General features: G+C 39.4%; 1 protein-coding gene across 2 annotated transcripts; it reads left to right on the forward strand.

Annotated features, from left to right (window-relative positions):
- Positions 1–5059: 5059 nt before the first annotated feature.
- LOC147238264 (troponin C, slow skeletal and cardiac muscles-like) lies at positions 5060–13922 on the forward strand. Of its 2 annotated transcripts, none has more exons than XM_086198263.1 (6): positions 5060–5172; positions 7401–7431; positions 9371–9517; positions 10561–10675; positions 10962–11098; positions 12934–13922. In XM_086198263.1, the coding sequence occupies exons 1-6, from the start codon at positions 5149–5151 to the stop codon at positions 12963–12965; spliced, it is 486 nt and encodes a 161-aa protein (XP_086054389.1). In that variant the 5' UTR covers positions 5060–5148; the 3' UTR covers positions 12966–13922. The 2 variants fall into 2 exon arrangements, with proteins under 2 accessions (XP_086054389.1, XP_086054390.1); XM_086198264.1 differs by lacking the exon at positions 5060–5172 and adding an exon at positions 6929–6986 and having other exon boundaries at positions 9403–9517.
- Positions 13923–15862: the final 1940 nt, after the last annotated feature.

The following is a 15862-nucleotide window of genomic DNA, read 5'->3' on the forward strand; positions in this document are numbered from 1 at the left end:
GGTTCTTCTTGTTCGTATTATTTAGGTAGGACGTTGTCCAGTTTATTGGTGTGTTAGCGCCACCGTGTATATCGGAGGGGGACAGGCCGAGTGAAAATTGAATTTGTAGAAAACTATTACTCGTATTGCACCACCGTGCAGCGGTTAGCACTGTCGCCTAACAGTAAGAGGGTTCAGGCTTCGAGTCCGGCATGGGATCTTTCTGTGTGGAGTTTGCATGTTCTGCCTGTGTGGGTTCTCTCTGGTACTCTGGCTTCTTCCCACCATCCAAAGACATCAAGAGGGGACTAGGCTGATTGATACTCTAAATTGACCGTAGGTGTGACTGTGAGTGTGAATGGTTGTTTGTCTCTCTGTGTTGCCCCTGCGATGGATTGGCGATCTGTGTATAGTGAACCCCGCCTCTCGTCCGTTGACGCTGGGATAGGCTCCAGCCCCTCCGCGACCCTTAATAGGAATAAGCGGAAGACAATGGATGGATGGCTGGATGGATTACCCGTATTAATTTGATGTCACGGAGAAAGTTGCTATTTATGAGTTGCTAAGTAAAATTAGACATTTTTTTCAACCACATTATAAAAATAATAACCGAAAAACGTGTCGGCTGACATTTTGTTTCTACAGCAGATACAGAGAAAACAGTGCAAAAGACAGTCAGCACCTACATCAAACAATATAACATGTAAAATGATTTTTTTTGTCTATAGCAAACACAACACAACATTTACTGTATGTTTTTTTTAAAACAACACTGCAGGTGCATAAATTCAAATTGTGTTCACATTTTTTCTCCGGCTGCTGTAGTGTATTTGTTGCAAACCCATTAATGTTGCATACAAGATGTGTCAAGATGAATAAAAAAGATTCACCCCAAACTTTACAACATAACTGCTCAAAATACTCTCAATTGCAATTTGTTGCAGTAAAACTGCACTGCAGCACTAGTCTAAGGAGCAATTGTCTGCAAATGCCATTCAAAGCAACAGTCTTGTTCGCAGGGCCATGATAGTGATCACTTTAACGTTGTTTGATTTGACATCATTACCTTATTCGGTTCATTAACTCACGACCAAAGGTTTTTTTTTGATTGTCTACTGAGAAATAGCTTCTCATCTATTTGCTTAAACATCATGCCGACTTTTTTCAAGATTGACGATTCAAGAAGTTTTTTGTCTTTCTGATGTACAAGCGTAACTTTTGTTGGGTAAAACTCAAGTGCATAAAACATTCTGTTAAAAAAAAAACCCACTAGGTATAAAAGACAATTCAAAAATTTACAGCACTATCAAATTAAGAGAGTCACATGCTAAATCAATGAACTGCAAAAGTCAAATATTCCACATATGTGTAAATGTGTGCAAGGGTGTAAGTTAGGTCATGTATTTAAAAGTCTAGTGGCCTGAGGAAAGAAACTATTCCTCAGCCTGCTAGTCTGACTTGTGAGGGTCTTCCCTGAAGGCAGTGAGAGTAACAGGCTAGGGTCCCTCAGGGACTTCCTGAGGCAGCATTGGTTGTGCAGCTCCATCATACTGTGTAGCTCACAGTCGTTTACAGTGCAGTGTGTATGCACTCTGGGAACCCATATGCTGGTGCGTTTACTTGTCTGATTGATGCAACCTTTAAATAGCACTTCACCCATAACATCATTAACCAAAGACCAGCCTCTTTTTGATCCATGGCGCAAATGTTTTCTGGTGTCCCGAAATAACCTTACACCCTTGTTGCACCAGAGCATGCCTCATTAACATACTTAAGCACCTGCAGCTGGAGGCAAAGCGCAAGTTCATTTGCTGGTGGTGATGAGTTACTAGGAAGACTATGGGCCCTATCTATAAATTTTTGGGTCTGTCTGACCAAAGTGAGATCCTCAACTCACTAGGTGGCACTATGCTTATCAATGGGTTCCTCAAAATGAGACTAGATTATCGAGGGAGTTTACAATGGGGGTTCATGAGACTATAGCTGACTTCAGTACAGCATGTTTTTTTTGTTCATCCTTCTTCATGATGTTGAGTCAGTTGGAGATTTTTCAATAAGGAGAGAACACAGAAGGAAAAGGATCATCTTTATTATACAGATAAAAAAAAGAAAGTATTGTGTTTAGCGAGTAGACTTCACAAAGACATCTGATCCCAGAGCAGCTGTGATGGAGTGGAGATACAGGTGACAGTGGTAGTAGATAGTTATCAATGGGACTAGTAGCAGATGATGAGATGGGACTGATGATCCTCTGGAGACAAGGCGCCGGGGAGATGAGGAGGAGACGTGCATGTAATAGCAGCAAGCTAAAACTAAGCAGAAGGGGAGACATTTTTAAAACAACAGTAGCAATATGTTAGGCCAGCCATGAAAATAAAGTGATCAGGAAGAGACAGCTGAAACTCAGTAACGCCCCTGGGTATTTGACAGCTAAGAAGTGATTGAGTATGCATAAGAAAAGAGAGTGACAATTCAGAGACGAGTCCTAAAACTACACCTCATCGAGTTCTTTAAAGTTCTGTTGTGCTTTTACAGTACCCACTTTAAGTACCCAAAAAGGGAAAATGATTATCTTCATGATGTATCCACTATGCTTAGGGTTTGGTCAGATTCAAGCACAAAAAAATTGTTTTCCTAAATATCTGAAACACACACATTTGAGGTTGGAAAAGGTTTGCACCAAATAGCCCAAATCAAGGCCTCAAAACAAGAGTCCAAAAACAACTGGGTGAGGAAATGTCACATGTAGAAATTCTGACTTATATCCATAGTTTCAAAAACATTTCCAGATCTATGTGATGTTTTCAATTGCAGATGTTTTGATTTGTGAGAGGAATTAATAATTCTATTCTTTTCTCAGAAAGTATTACATGGACATCTATGAAACAAAATTAAGCATATTAATAGTGCTAAAACTGATCATGAGTCATGAAAAGGTTTGGTGAAAGCAGGCTTTTATTTTTTAAAAACATACTAAACTATGAATGAACCTTATACACATGGTCATTTTAGCTAACAACAGCAAGTTACAGAAGCAATCTGATTTCTATGACAATAAATATCTGACCTGCTTATTGGTAAAATTGTTTGATGTCATTTGAATCAGTTCTTACCCGAAACAATATTAACATGTGAGCTCCTACTGTTTGTACTGACTTTTGTCAATACATTTTGAAAATAGATTAGCAAAAGTGTCACTCTCTATCATAGCTACCAGAGCTAAAATCAGAAGCATGACCTCTGATCTTACTCTACAGCTGCTGCACATTGACAGGTGTTAGTTGTCCGTCCTGCATAGTGTTAGCCTTACAAAGGAGATTTATCACCATAGTCCCTCCCTCCCTCCCCATTGCTAAAGGACTACTATTTCTAGTCAAGGGCACAAGACATTCAAAATAGCCATAACTGTGTCTCTATTATCACCAAGGCATCTAACTCAACTCTATATCCATGACACAAAAAAGAAAATGATGTGTAGATATGTAAACTAAACATTTCATAGTACATGAACACCTCACCTTCAATCTGACCAGGGTCGCTACTCTTCAGATTGTTGCAATATGGAGGGCTTATGTGTTTATGGGGAAATCGATATGATTGACCTTAACAAACATTCTTTGTAATGTAATTCTTATCTTAGAGTCTTTACTTTGTCCCATGAGGATCATGTAAGATGGAATAATGAGTCCATTACTGCTGCTATTAGCTTATTACAGACATATTGGCATGGTTAGCTGTCAAGGGATTAGAAAAAACGTAAAAAAATACGTACAGACAGGCAAACGACATGTTAAAGTGATTTATTAAGAGTGGAGTGCATGGTTTGCCCAGCAGAGAGCTCTGACAAGCTCATATTACACCAGTAAATGTTACAGTCTGAACAAACTGAATCTGAGTTACAATTATTGAACAAAATTGAATGGCTTCTCATCAAAATGCTTGTTACTGAAACAAATAGTAGCGAATATGTCATCTGCAATATCAACATCAGCATAAATACATATTCTCTGAGACACCTCTTTGCCAGAGAGCCCCCCCACCTGATAAAAATGTGAAATTTGTTTTCACAGCTGTTACAAAAGATTTATATGATGCAATTTAGCAATCTTGAGGGAATGCACAAGATTAAGCTAAGTGTCCATCAACAGAACGTTTCCATCAATGGTTCTCATCAGTTTCAATCAGTTAGAGCTTTTCTACAAAATTACAATACAATGGGCTCAAAAAGTAAAGTAAGGCAACACAGTATAATGAACTCCAATCCAGGAAAATGACAGCGCAGTTAATAAAAGGTACAGTAGAACCCTGTAGTACAGCAAACGATGATAGATGAATGGATTAAGAAAATGCTGTGTGACTTTGACACCCTCTGCTTCTGTGGCAGGCTGTTCCAGAGGTGAGGACCATAGACAAAAACTTCTGCTTCCCTGTACTTCTGCACCTGAAATAACCACAAATCAGAGTCAAAATACTGTACTAATCTAGACAGAGTACATATCAGACATAACATAACAGACTCTGATAAACATCATTTTAGACATTTACTATCCAACTTTTGCTTTGTTTTTTTAAAAATTTGACTGCATTACTAATTTTAGTTATGGCCAAATCAATTCTCAGCATGCTGCATCATGTTATCTTTAACTTAGCATTGCTCTTTTAATTTGACTGTCTCTAGCTTGAAGTTTCACACATATCACAGTATTGTATATAGTTACACAGCTTGTATCTTACCTAAGTTTGACCAGATTTAAAATACCATATTTGTTTTTGAAAGGGCAGTATACCGTAGATGAAGTCTGACAATAAAAGTATACCATGTAAAGTACTAGTCAGATGAGAATGAGGTCATGTCTAAGTACATCCTCAGCTGAACACAGAGACAGTTTGTAATTCCAGCTTGTCTACACTTAGAGTGGCGCTTCAGTCAGTGTTCCACTATTGTCAGGTGGCTTCTGTTGTTTCCCATTTATAGATCTCCCTCTCTTTCTTTTTTCTCTTCTTTGGTCTATTACCACTCCCCCTCTTGCTCTTGAATTTTGTGGGATGGGTCAAGGGCTTTTTTATGTCACACTCCTCTGACAGTAAAGGCTAAAGCACTGCAGCTGTTAGTCTTTGTCCTCTATCTGAGTACAGCAGTGTATCAGAGGCAGGGACAGCCCAGCAGCCATGGATGATGTATATAAAGCAGCGGTGAGTACAGATAAGGCCAAGTACATTCCTCTCTCTGATGACAATTTCTGAAATATGCAATTATACAAAAAACCTCATATAAAATGATCAGGCAGGCATCTGCTAACTGTGATCCATTTGATCAAATTTGGGGCTATAATGACAGTTGTTGACTTTGAACTAGAGGAGCAGAGTTACTGTAGAGTTCATCAATGGTAGGACAAGAACACCCAACACTATATGATAATCAATCGTGACTGTCCTGCAGTAGCGATTAACCTTGAAGCAACAATTTGCTGTGAATATCAAAGATTGATCCAATTGTTTTGGTATTACTCTGAAGAACAGAACTTACACAACATGCAGAACAGAAGGACTGTAGCAAAATTGCCATTTTGAGATGAAGAATATTTATTCATTGATGTAAGTAATATATATTTCAAGAGGTCAAGGTGATATGAACATTTCATTTCAAATTATGTGTAGGACACTGTGGCCATGTATTTTTGGCTGATAATTGAAGTATTAGGAAACAGGAGGAGTGAATATTCCGTGGTTAAAAACATTTGATTTAATTTTTTTGTAAGAAGAATTGTTTTCTTCTCTGAGACTATTACAGAAAATATACAGTATAACAGTTAGCTTTCTGAAAGAAATGTGAAAATATTCAAATAATTACGATGGAGCCTACATGTGGATGGGCTCCAAATCTGGACTGTAACCAAATTGTAGTGGTTTGAGATTATCTCTGAATTAATGCACAATCTCCTGTGTTAACCAATCATTTTCTTTAAAAAAAAAAAAACGCATTACTTGTATATTATACTGTTTGTATATATGTATTATACTGCTGGAGTTGGGCATACTGACTGACAGTAGAACAAAGATCAGCCGGACAGAATAAGAACAGACACCCCCACCCACCCCCAAAAAAGAATAAAAATTCCATAACAATGACTGCAGTGCATTGCAGTCATTGTGCACTAAGAGAATCACAGGGTGATCAAAGGATCTCCTGTCAATTAAATTAAATTCCACAAAAATAACTGGTTCAGTTTAACCTACAGGCAAAAAAAGATAACTAATGCACAAGGCTATAGCCACATAATTTTTAATAGTGTGCATATGTCTTAAAGTTAGCTGCCAAGCTAAAAGCCTTTTGCAACATAAATCAAACTTTTGTAGCCAGAAAAGCTCTGCCATAGAAAGTTTTCTCACACACACAGCTGTGGGATTTTGATTATACTGCCATCTTCTGGTAAATTAGAACATTACACCCTACAAAAGGCATGAAATAAACCAACAGTACTTTTAAAAATAATTTCATTTGATCAAGTAGATTTTTAAAGGTCTATGGATACCCTCCACACGTGGAAAGGTCTACAAAAACAGTCCTAACTAAAGGTGTGTCCCAAATCGCATACTTCCATACTACATACTTAAAATTTTGAGTCTACTCAACTCAAAATGGAAAAAAATATGGATAGTATGCAAACATTGAGTATGAAAAGTACCCGGATGACCTACTCAAACCGATCAAGGTTTTGAGTATGCGACTGTGGACACTCGCCGCACTTATTTCATCGATAAAAATGGCGGCCGATTGTGGCGTAACAACGTGCGCGATGAGCGTTCAGTTTGCTGTTTTACTGCTTCAACAATTGACAAACAAGCGCAGGCCAAAGGTGGCGGTAATTAGCTGATGCTGATGCGGTGTGAGCCGATCACATATCGGCGTAGAAGAAGACATCATGTCGTCATTTCCGGTGAGTGCTCTGCGCGGCAGTGTCCGATTTGGGACAGCACTGCACCCTCGAAACTGGTGTACTGCCCGAGTGAGTACATAGTATGCTTAGTATAGTCAATTTGAAACTTTTAAGTATGCAGTATGGAATGCGATTGCAGTATACGATTTGGGACTCACTTCAAGAGTCTATTTTATATCTGACATTAAACAGAAATACATCTTTGACAATGCATACATAATGGAACCAAAATAATACTTTAGAGAGGCAGATTGATTGACTCCATACATTGTTATCAATTCAACAATCAATAGCATGTCAGTGGAGCTGAGCAGCTAAGAATGGTTACAAAGTACATGTAGCATGAATAATTAGGGCCTTATGTTTTGTTAATCATAAAATAAATACAATAATTCGTTTAGTACAGCCATGGAGTTTAAAATCCAATCTACTTGTCAAAACATCATGTAAATGTCTCTGTGTTCTGTGTCTTTTGTTCTTCAGGTTGAGAATTTGACAGAGGAGCAAAAAAATGGTGAGGAAAGTCCTGCAGTTATTGCTGATATAGTACATTTATACAATAACCGACCAGAACAACTACTGCGATAGTATATAAAGAAGACGTTCTGCTACTGAATTGCATTATTGACTTCCACAATTTTCCCTCACAATTCAAAAATGAAAAAAATAAAATATGCATACACTGTTGCTTCTTGTGTATATGGGTTAGACTGACAGACAGACAGACAGACAGACAGACAGACTACTTTATTAATCCCTTTATGACGTTCCGCCAGGGAAATTGCACTTTCCTCAACATTCATTCACAGCACTTTTACGAGGGAATATTAGGGAATCTGTTAAAGATTCTGGCTGTCATTTTGAATTCATTCTTGGTCTAACCAAGTGTTTCTAGATTGCAGGGCCCATGCATGGTCTTTTAACGCCCTCTAGCGGTTCTACAAATACCCTCAAATTGATTCTTGCTTTTTTTTTTGTCAGATGAACATTAATCAAAGTTGTATCTTCACACCATACCACACTCATTAAAAATATTTAATTTTATTCAGATAGTTTATAATTCACGAGATAAACCAAAATAATGAGCTTTTTTTGAAAAATTTACTTTGGGATATGGGTCCGTTATACTGTACATATGAATATGCATTGAGGCAGGAAAGGTGGATATCCCTATATTCTTCAAATGTGATTGAAATACAAAGAGTTTTGGAAAAATAATTCTTGACAGGACCCTAACCCTTAATTTGTTGCTCAAAAATGTCAGTGACTACTTGTAGTTTTATGGGCACTATAAGTCCCAAGTTCCCCTACAGCTTTTATTAGTGTTTTGTTTTGTTTTGTTTTTTGTTAGCAAGAAAAGTGGTATTCATTTACCTGTGATGGAATATGATTTCTGCAGTAGATCATGGGGGAATGTGTAAAAATGATCACAAGTAATTTTGTCCCAGTTTAATCTGGTGATCTGATTAATGTATGTGGTGGTTAAAACAAAATGTGTACCATTTTTTGACGCGTACAAACTCATGTATTATTTTTCTTCAAGTGGGAAGGATGAAAGAAATCCACATGTAAGATTGTTCCAGTCTGTCATTTTCTTGTAGATGATAGAATGCAGGTAATATCCCATTGCCTCTCTACCAAAGCAGTTCTCAAAGCGCTTAGCAATGTTGGCTCACACACACTCACACACTGATGGCGGAGGCTGCCATGCAAAGAGCCAACCTATTCATCAGGAGCAATTAGGGGTTCAGTATGTTGCTCACGGACAGTTTGACAGTCCCCGGGGGAAGCATACGTCTAAATTACATGTCAATAGTTTGACATATCCTGTATCAATACTGATAATACACCCTGTTAAAAGGAAAGTCATTTCTTAAACAAAAATGATGTTTTATGATGTATCAGTGCTTAAGTCTGGTTAGGTTAGCCTCTAAAAAACACTTGCTCAGGAAAATGCTATTGCTATGAGAAATGGGGAAGAGATGAGGGGTGCAGAGGGGGTGCTTGTACGGTGCACAACATTTAGTTGACATTTATGGGGTTTCTTGGGGAGACAAATCGCAAGCATACAGTACAGCACTTCAGAGTCACACTGCTAGCGATCAAAGATTTATGTAAATTTGGCAAACTGAACGCATTCTGATTGATTGACAATGGTCTACAGCCAATCAGGACGCAGAACACAATGCGCTGTAAAAAAAAAAAAGCATTCAAAATTGCACTAAAAAAAATCAGTGAAACTGCGAGGCTGCTAAAGGTAAACTACGTTATAGCGAGGGACCACTGTAGTAGCTTTTGAGAATGTGCCTTTTTGTCATAGTTGTGGATGCATTATTTGAGTGTCATGTAGAATTACGACATTAAAGTTAGGACATGCATTTCTGTTTGTATGAGTGAGTAACTTAACCACTAATCACATTGTCAGACAGTAACGGTCCGTATGTCTCTTCTAGAGTTCAAGGCTGCCTTTGATATCTTCATCCAGGATGCAGAGGATGGCTGCATCAGCACCAAGGAGTTGGGGAAGGTGATGAGGATGCTGGGGCAAAATCCCACTCCTGAAGAGCTGCAGGAGATGATTGATGAGGTGGATGAAGATGGTATGTTAGCACTGTTAAGCCAGTGATATCGATGCCCATAGATCAGGAACAGTTCCAAGTTGTTTAAAGAATTGTGCAATTTACTGTCTATAATTTAAGAATAGACAAAATGAACAAGGATTCTAGCCCTTGCCATCTAGTTCTCATAATGTCATCAACATCACTGCCAGGAATATCCCTGCATTTCACATTACAAGGATTATTTTTTTGTATGTGCCAACATTTCTGCGCAGCAAAGACGCTTTTGCTGACTGAGCTGGCAACCTTCAGTTAACCCTCTGATATCTTGACTATGGATAAACAACTTAGTAGCGTAGCTCTTCAAGACTTTCTAAATGTTATTAGATGAAATGGATCAGATTGTGGTGGTGAAATTTATAATTTCAAAGGGCATATATGATGCTTTAAACAACAAATCAATCTCAATTTGGCTGCAGCAGCCACAATGGAGCAGGCCACTGCATAGATTGCTACTTCAGGTTAGCCCTCATTTAAACTGAATGTATATAAATAATATTATCATGCAGCTCTTATGTATTTACAAATGTTATCAGGCCAAATGAATCAAATTATGAAAAGAATAATTTACTGCATGACATCATGAATAATTTATCCAACCAATAACCATTTTCTAGCCAAAATAGTTACAACAGAACAGGCAACAGTGAAACCTGTGCCATAATTTGCAAAATGATAGCTTGACCCTGAAAGCAAATATTTAACCCAGTAAGGGGATTTAGCCTATATCCCAAGTAGATGCCTTAAACTCAATACTTTTTCACCATTGTGTCATTTCCAGAATGCAGAAAAAGCACACCACATATGTTTAGTTTGAAGGTATTGGTGCCCCATTGAAACCAAATGATGTAGTTTTGAATATGAATATTTCACTCAGGACACAACACTACAGTTAATGACAAGTTACAACTAGATGCTACATCAATTCACGAGACTGATAGCAAAGTCTTAAATGACTTCAATAAAATATAAGTAACTAGAGGGGCATTACATCACCTAACATATTACATTTTTGTATGTCACAGGCAGTGGCACAGTAGACTTTGATGAATTCTTAGTTATGATGGTCCGCTGCATGAAGGAGGAGAGCAAAGGAAAATCAGAAGAGGAATTGGCAGAACTTTTCCGGATGTTTGACAAGTAGGTTTGTCTTTGAATTTATCCAAACATGCTGCACAATGTAAAGAAATTAACACAGAGTACTAGTAGCAGACTGAATGATTGTGTTAAATATGGTTATTTAGTTGTCAATTGAAGCATTACGTTGACTTTGACTAATAGCAAAAAATCAGTATGACAAACAAGTACGGCACGGTACTCTGAGAACAGTTTAGTGTCCAACTTTTTTTCCACCTTAGTTGGACGGGTGAAAAGGGTGAAATGTTTCACACGAGTTTAAGATTGAATTTCTTAATCTTGTGTTTAGGAATGGGGATGGTTACATAGACTTAGAGGAGCTGAAGGCCATGCTGGAGTCTACTGGAGAGGCCATCACAGAAGATGACATTGAAGAGCTGATGAAAGATGGAGACAAAAACAACGATGGCAAGATTGACTATGATGGTACAGAAATCAACCTAATAGTAACACTCTCTTCATAAAACACTCAATAATTGAATTTTGCTTGCAATTATGTCAAAAGTTGGATTTGCAAACCTATCTTGGTTTGCAGGATAACTTAGGTAAGTTAGGTAGCTAGTTAAGGTATAGTTATCCAAACTACAGAACAAAATACATTGCTACTCCTTAATTACCCCTCACGGGGATAAATACATTTTTCTGAATATGAAACTGAAAAAATGAATTGTGAGCATTTTCTTGTCATTATTTCCACAAAGACAGAACCAAACTTCAAAAGCTGACGTTTCTAAAAGTAAAAGTTAGCTGCTGGGGTTATATTGCATTGTAAAATTCTTTGTGAATTTGTCCCCACAAATTTCCACTACCAATAGTGCAAGATCCATTATGAATATGAAACAGAAAAAGTTAAGTTTATTTATATATTATATTACTCTTATACTGTTATATTACTGTACATATATATACGTATAAATATATCTATATAGTTTTAGTTCCGTGATCGCTATAGAGACATTAGAGTTACTTGGTAACAGTACATAAAGCTCTTGTATTAAAGACACACTTTGCTTTTCTGCATTGCATGACTGCAAGCCTTGCTTGGTAATTAATGCTTTTCTTTTCAAATATCCCCTTACATCTAACTTCTAAAGGGGTATTGCTTTCTGCTGTAAACCATTTATGGTCACTATTTAAGTGTTGGTAGTGTTTCGACAGAAATGAGAAACTCATCTCAGCTCCAACCTCTTGCTGACATTCCCACATTAATGTCAAGCCAAATGCAACTTATATAGACACAGTGTTCATTTGGGAGTTTTAAACCTATGTGTCTGTCAAGCCCCTTTCACACTGCACCAAAAACACAGGTCAACACAGGTTTTTCGGCACTCTGAAAGGGTCGACTCGGCATTTCGACCTGCGTCGACCGACTCGCCAAGTGACCGGGGTATTTAGTGGCTCAGCTTGGCCTGCGGTGTGAAAAAGGCAACCCGCGTCGTCTCAGGTTTCACGCGACCTTCCTGTCGCATTCTGATTTTGTCACTGTGCCGCCTGTCAGGCTTCGCCTGCTTCTTCGGCTCCCTTCCAGACGAGCCAAAAACTCCATGCCCCTTTGCTGCTTTAGCGCTCTGACATTTTCCAATCTGTGCCGAGTTTGTATGCTTTGCAAAAGAGACAACATCGCAATGCATGCAACGGCAACGCTAACGTTTGACGTGGAGACGTCCACGTTGTTGTTTGTTTACCTCTCAGTGTTCCGGCGCACGTTTGTGTGAAATGGTGACGCTGTCAGTGCGATGATGTACAAGAGAGAAAAACACAGGCACACAGCCCTCACAGCGGGAGTTCAGACCTGGGTCTTCTGGAAGCTTGAATGTGCCCTAATGCCGAGCAAACGTGGGTCCAAAAACTCGCGTTGACACGTGTTTTTCAGTGTGAAAGGGGTATCAAAGACACTTGAGGATACATTATGTATTGCTATACAATCAGAAAATACAATGTGTTTGTATCTTAAACCTTGGAGCATATTATTTGACATCATGAAATGTCATGCTAATGTTTGCTCTGGTTTACCAGCACTATGCTGGACAGGTGCCATGTCTGTCGGCAGGAAAACATGTCATAGCACTGTGGTGGAAATAAGGTTAAAATTTACATTTTAAAATTTACAACTCATTTCCCTTCACTGCCAATCAGAACTATGGTAGATAAATACCTGTGACTAACTGCAGTCATTTAGCCTGTACCATGACTCACTAAAGGAAAAATGCTTTTTTCAATGTCTTGTCGAAGCATTTAACTGCATATTTTCTCTCTGGCAGAGTTCCTGGAGTTCATGAAAGGTGTTGAATAAAGGATTCAGCTGGAGCCCTCACAATGCAACATCCTTACTTTCCGAATAGGAGTCTGATTGATAGCAAATTGCTTTATTTCTGATAGTGAATCAAATTGTCATATGTGACTATTTTCAATAAACGACTTTGCAGAATTGCATATTTGGTCTGTAGTATAATGTAGTAATAAATTTATGACACTATATATTACATTAATAGATAAAATTAAAACCCAACAGCTATTTGTACAAGACTGCAGATTGGGAAACTGTAAATCTCACTTCTCTAGAAACTGGTTACTGTGACATTATTTTTGTTTACTTTTTGAGTATATTTTTTTAGTAATTAAAAACTCAAAAATTAAAGTGTTTCACTTTTATATCAACTATTGTTCGTAAAGTGAGTTTCTGCAAAAAAAAATAGGCTTGGTTTGTTTTTGGATGGGGAGGTAAATGTCAAAGTATCCTTTAACAAACTAGGATGTGAGCTACAATTGTAACGAGTAATTTAGCAGCATATGTCTCAATCCAATTGTATACTTTCAGTCCAAAATCCAATTTACTTAATACAACTATAAGAGGCAGTTGTGTACATCATGTTTACTTATTTTTTTACACTTAAAGTACACTTAAAATGTACTATATAAATATAAAGTGGGCCAAATTAGTATCAAGTATTGAAAGACTGCGATACGAATACAAATATACTACTAATTAATACGTCGATCTTTAGCGTGACTCTAAAACATCTAAGAGTTGACAATTTCTTCTGATTCCACTGTCAATCCATCAACTGAAGCTTCGCAGTGGCATTAAAAACAGGAAGGCCAGAATACCTAACAGTTATTGGTTGGGCTGAGGGGCATGAGTTGCCCTCCCTTGTAGTGTGTATCTTCACCAGGGCGAATGTCCGTCTGACTATAGATTATTGCACAGACTGTAATGCCACTGCTTGTTCTTGCATTAATAAACCTCAAGTGATACTACTGTCAATGTTTCTGTCTCATCCATGAAACATTACACTGGTGTCAAGGTAGGTCTCTACAAGTTTAAAAAAACTTGTAATTTTTTGGACTGATATAACAGAATTGGTGAGGAAATGTAAATTTTTCACATTATTCCCAATAAACTCAAAAGGATCATGGGGTGAGTTTGTGTAGCTCAGTCCATAACATAAAGACATTGTCCAAGTCTGTAGTGTATAATATTCAGGCAGGTAATCTGTAGCACTATAAAATTAATTCAGTTTAGAATAAAATAGGATTTTGATGCATTATTAGCTATGATGAAATATTTAAACAACAGTTAGAAAAAGCACTATAAGTAATATTTTCACTCTATACTTTCTCTGTACTGTATAGCAACTCCCCCAAGGAAAAAGCTTAACCCTTAGAGCCCCAAGCGTCGTCGTCGTCATCTTCCACTTACCCAGTTGGTCCGGGTCAAGGGGGCAGCAGCCTCAGCAAGGAGGTCCAGACTGTCCTCTCCCCAGCTGCTTCCAACAGCTCTTCTGGAGGAATCCCGAGGCGTTCCCAGGCCAGCCAAGAAATATAATCCCTCCAGTGTGTCCTGGGTTGGTCCCAAGGCCCCCTCCTGCTCGGAAATGCCTGGAAAACATTCTGAGGGAGGCGCCCAGGAGGCATCCTCACCACCTGCCCGAACCACCTCAACTGACTCCTCTCGACATGGAGCAGCAGCGGCTTTACTCTGAGTCCCTCCTGAATGACTGAGCTTCTCTCCCTATTTCTAAGGAAGAGCCCAGCCACCCTGTGGAGGAAACTCATTTCGGTCGCTTGTATTCGCGATCTTGTTCTTCCAGTCATTACCCAAAGCTCATGACCATAGCATAGGTGAGGGTTGGAATGTAGATTGACCGGTAAATCGAAAGCTTCCCTCTTTACCACAGCAGACTGGTTTAAAACCCAATCCGCTTGTCAATCTGTCAATCTCCCGCTCCATCCTACCCTCACTCGTGAACAAGATCCCAAGATACTTAAACTCCTCCTCTTGATGCAGGACCACCCCCCCCCCCCGCTGACCTGGAGTGGACAGGCCACCCTTTACTGGCTAAGGACCATGGCCTCAGATTTGGAGGTGCTGATTCTCATCCCTGCCGCTTCACTTTCAGCTGCGAACTGGAGGTCGTGGCCTTATGGAGCTCAGACAACCACGTCATCCGCAAAAAGCAGAGACGACATCCTCCCGGCACCAAACTCTACACCCTCCACCACCTGGCTGTGCAGAGAAATTGTGTCCATAAAAGTTATAAACAGAACAGAACAGACAAAGGGCAGCCTTGGCGGAGTCCAACCCTCACTGGGAACAAGTCCATTGTACTGCCAGCCATGCGAACCAGATGCTGACTCCTCTGGGAGAAGGACTGAATGGCCCTTTGAAAGGGGCCATCCACCCCATAATCCCGGAGTACCCCCCAGTGCTCCTGGGAACACAGTCATTGCCTTCTCCAAATCCACAAAGCACTTGTGGACTGGTTGGACAAACTCCCATGCCCCTGCCAGCACCCTAGCAAGGGTGAAGAGACAGCTGATGAAAACCACATTGCTCCTCCTCGATCTGAGGTTCGACTATTGCACTGACCCTCGTCTCCAGTACCCTGGCATAGACCTTTCCAGGGAGGCGGAGGAGTGTGATCCCTCGATAGTTGGAACACACACTCTGGTCCCCTTTCTTAAAGATGGGGACCACCACCCCGGTCTGCCACTCCAAAGGAACTGCCCCCGACGTCCACGCAATGTTGCAGAGATGTGTCAACCAAGACAGCCCCACAACATCCAGAGCCTTGAGATACCCATAATGGATATCATCCACCCTCAGAGCTTTGCCACCATGGAGTTGCTTCACTGCACAGCTGCCTCAACGATGGCAGAGTGGAACATGGTCCATTCAGACTCAATGTA

The sequence above is a fragment of the Aulostomus chinensis genome, unplaced genomic scaffold (assembly GCF_037954235.1).
Source record: "Aulostomus chinensis isolate RoL2024-O1b breed Wild unplaced genomic scaffold, RoL_Achi_v1.0 HiC_scaffold_31, whole genome shotgun sequence".
Lineage (NCBI taxonomy): Eukaryota > Metazoa > Chordata > Actinopteri > Syngnathiformes > Aulostomidae > Aulostomus > Aulostomus chinensis.

Bases quoted from the DNA above. Each gene is read 5' to 3' on its own strand.
- LOC147238264 (XM_086198263.1), top strand. From the start codon at position 5,149: ATGGATGATGTATATAAAGCAGCG. The intron at 5,173-7,400 runs GTGAGTACAGAT...TTTGTTCTTCAG, and splicing joins ATGATGTATATAAAGCAGCG to GTTGAGAATTTGACAGAGGA. The intron at 11,099-12,933 runs GTACAGAAATCA...TCTCTCTGGCAG, and splicing joins TGGCAAGATTGACTATGATG to AGTTCCTGGAGTTCATGAAA.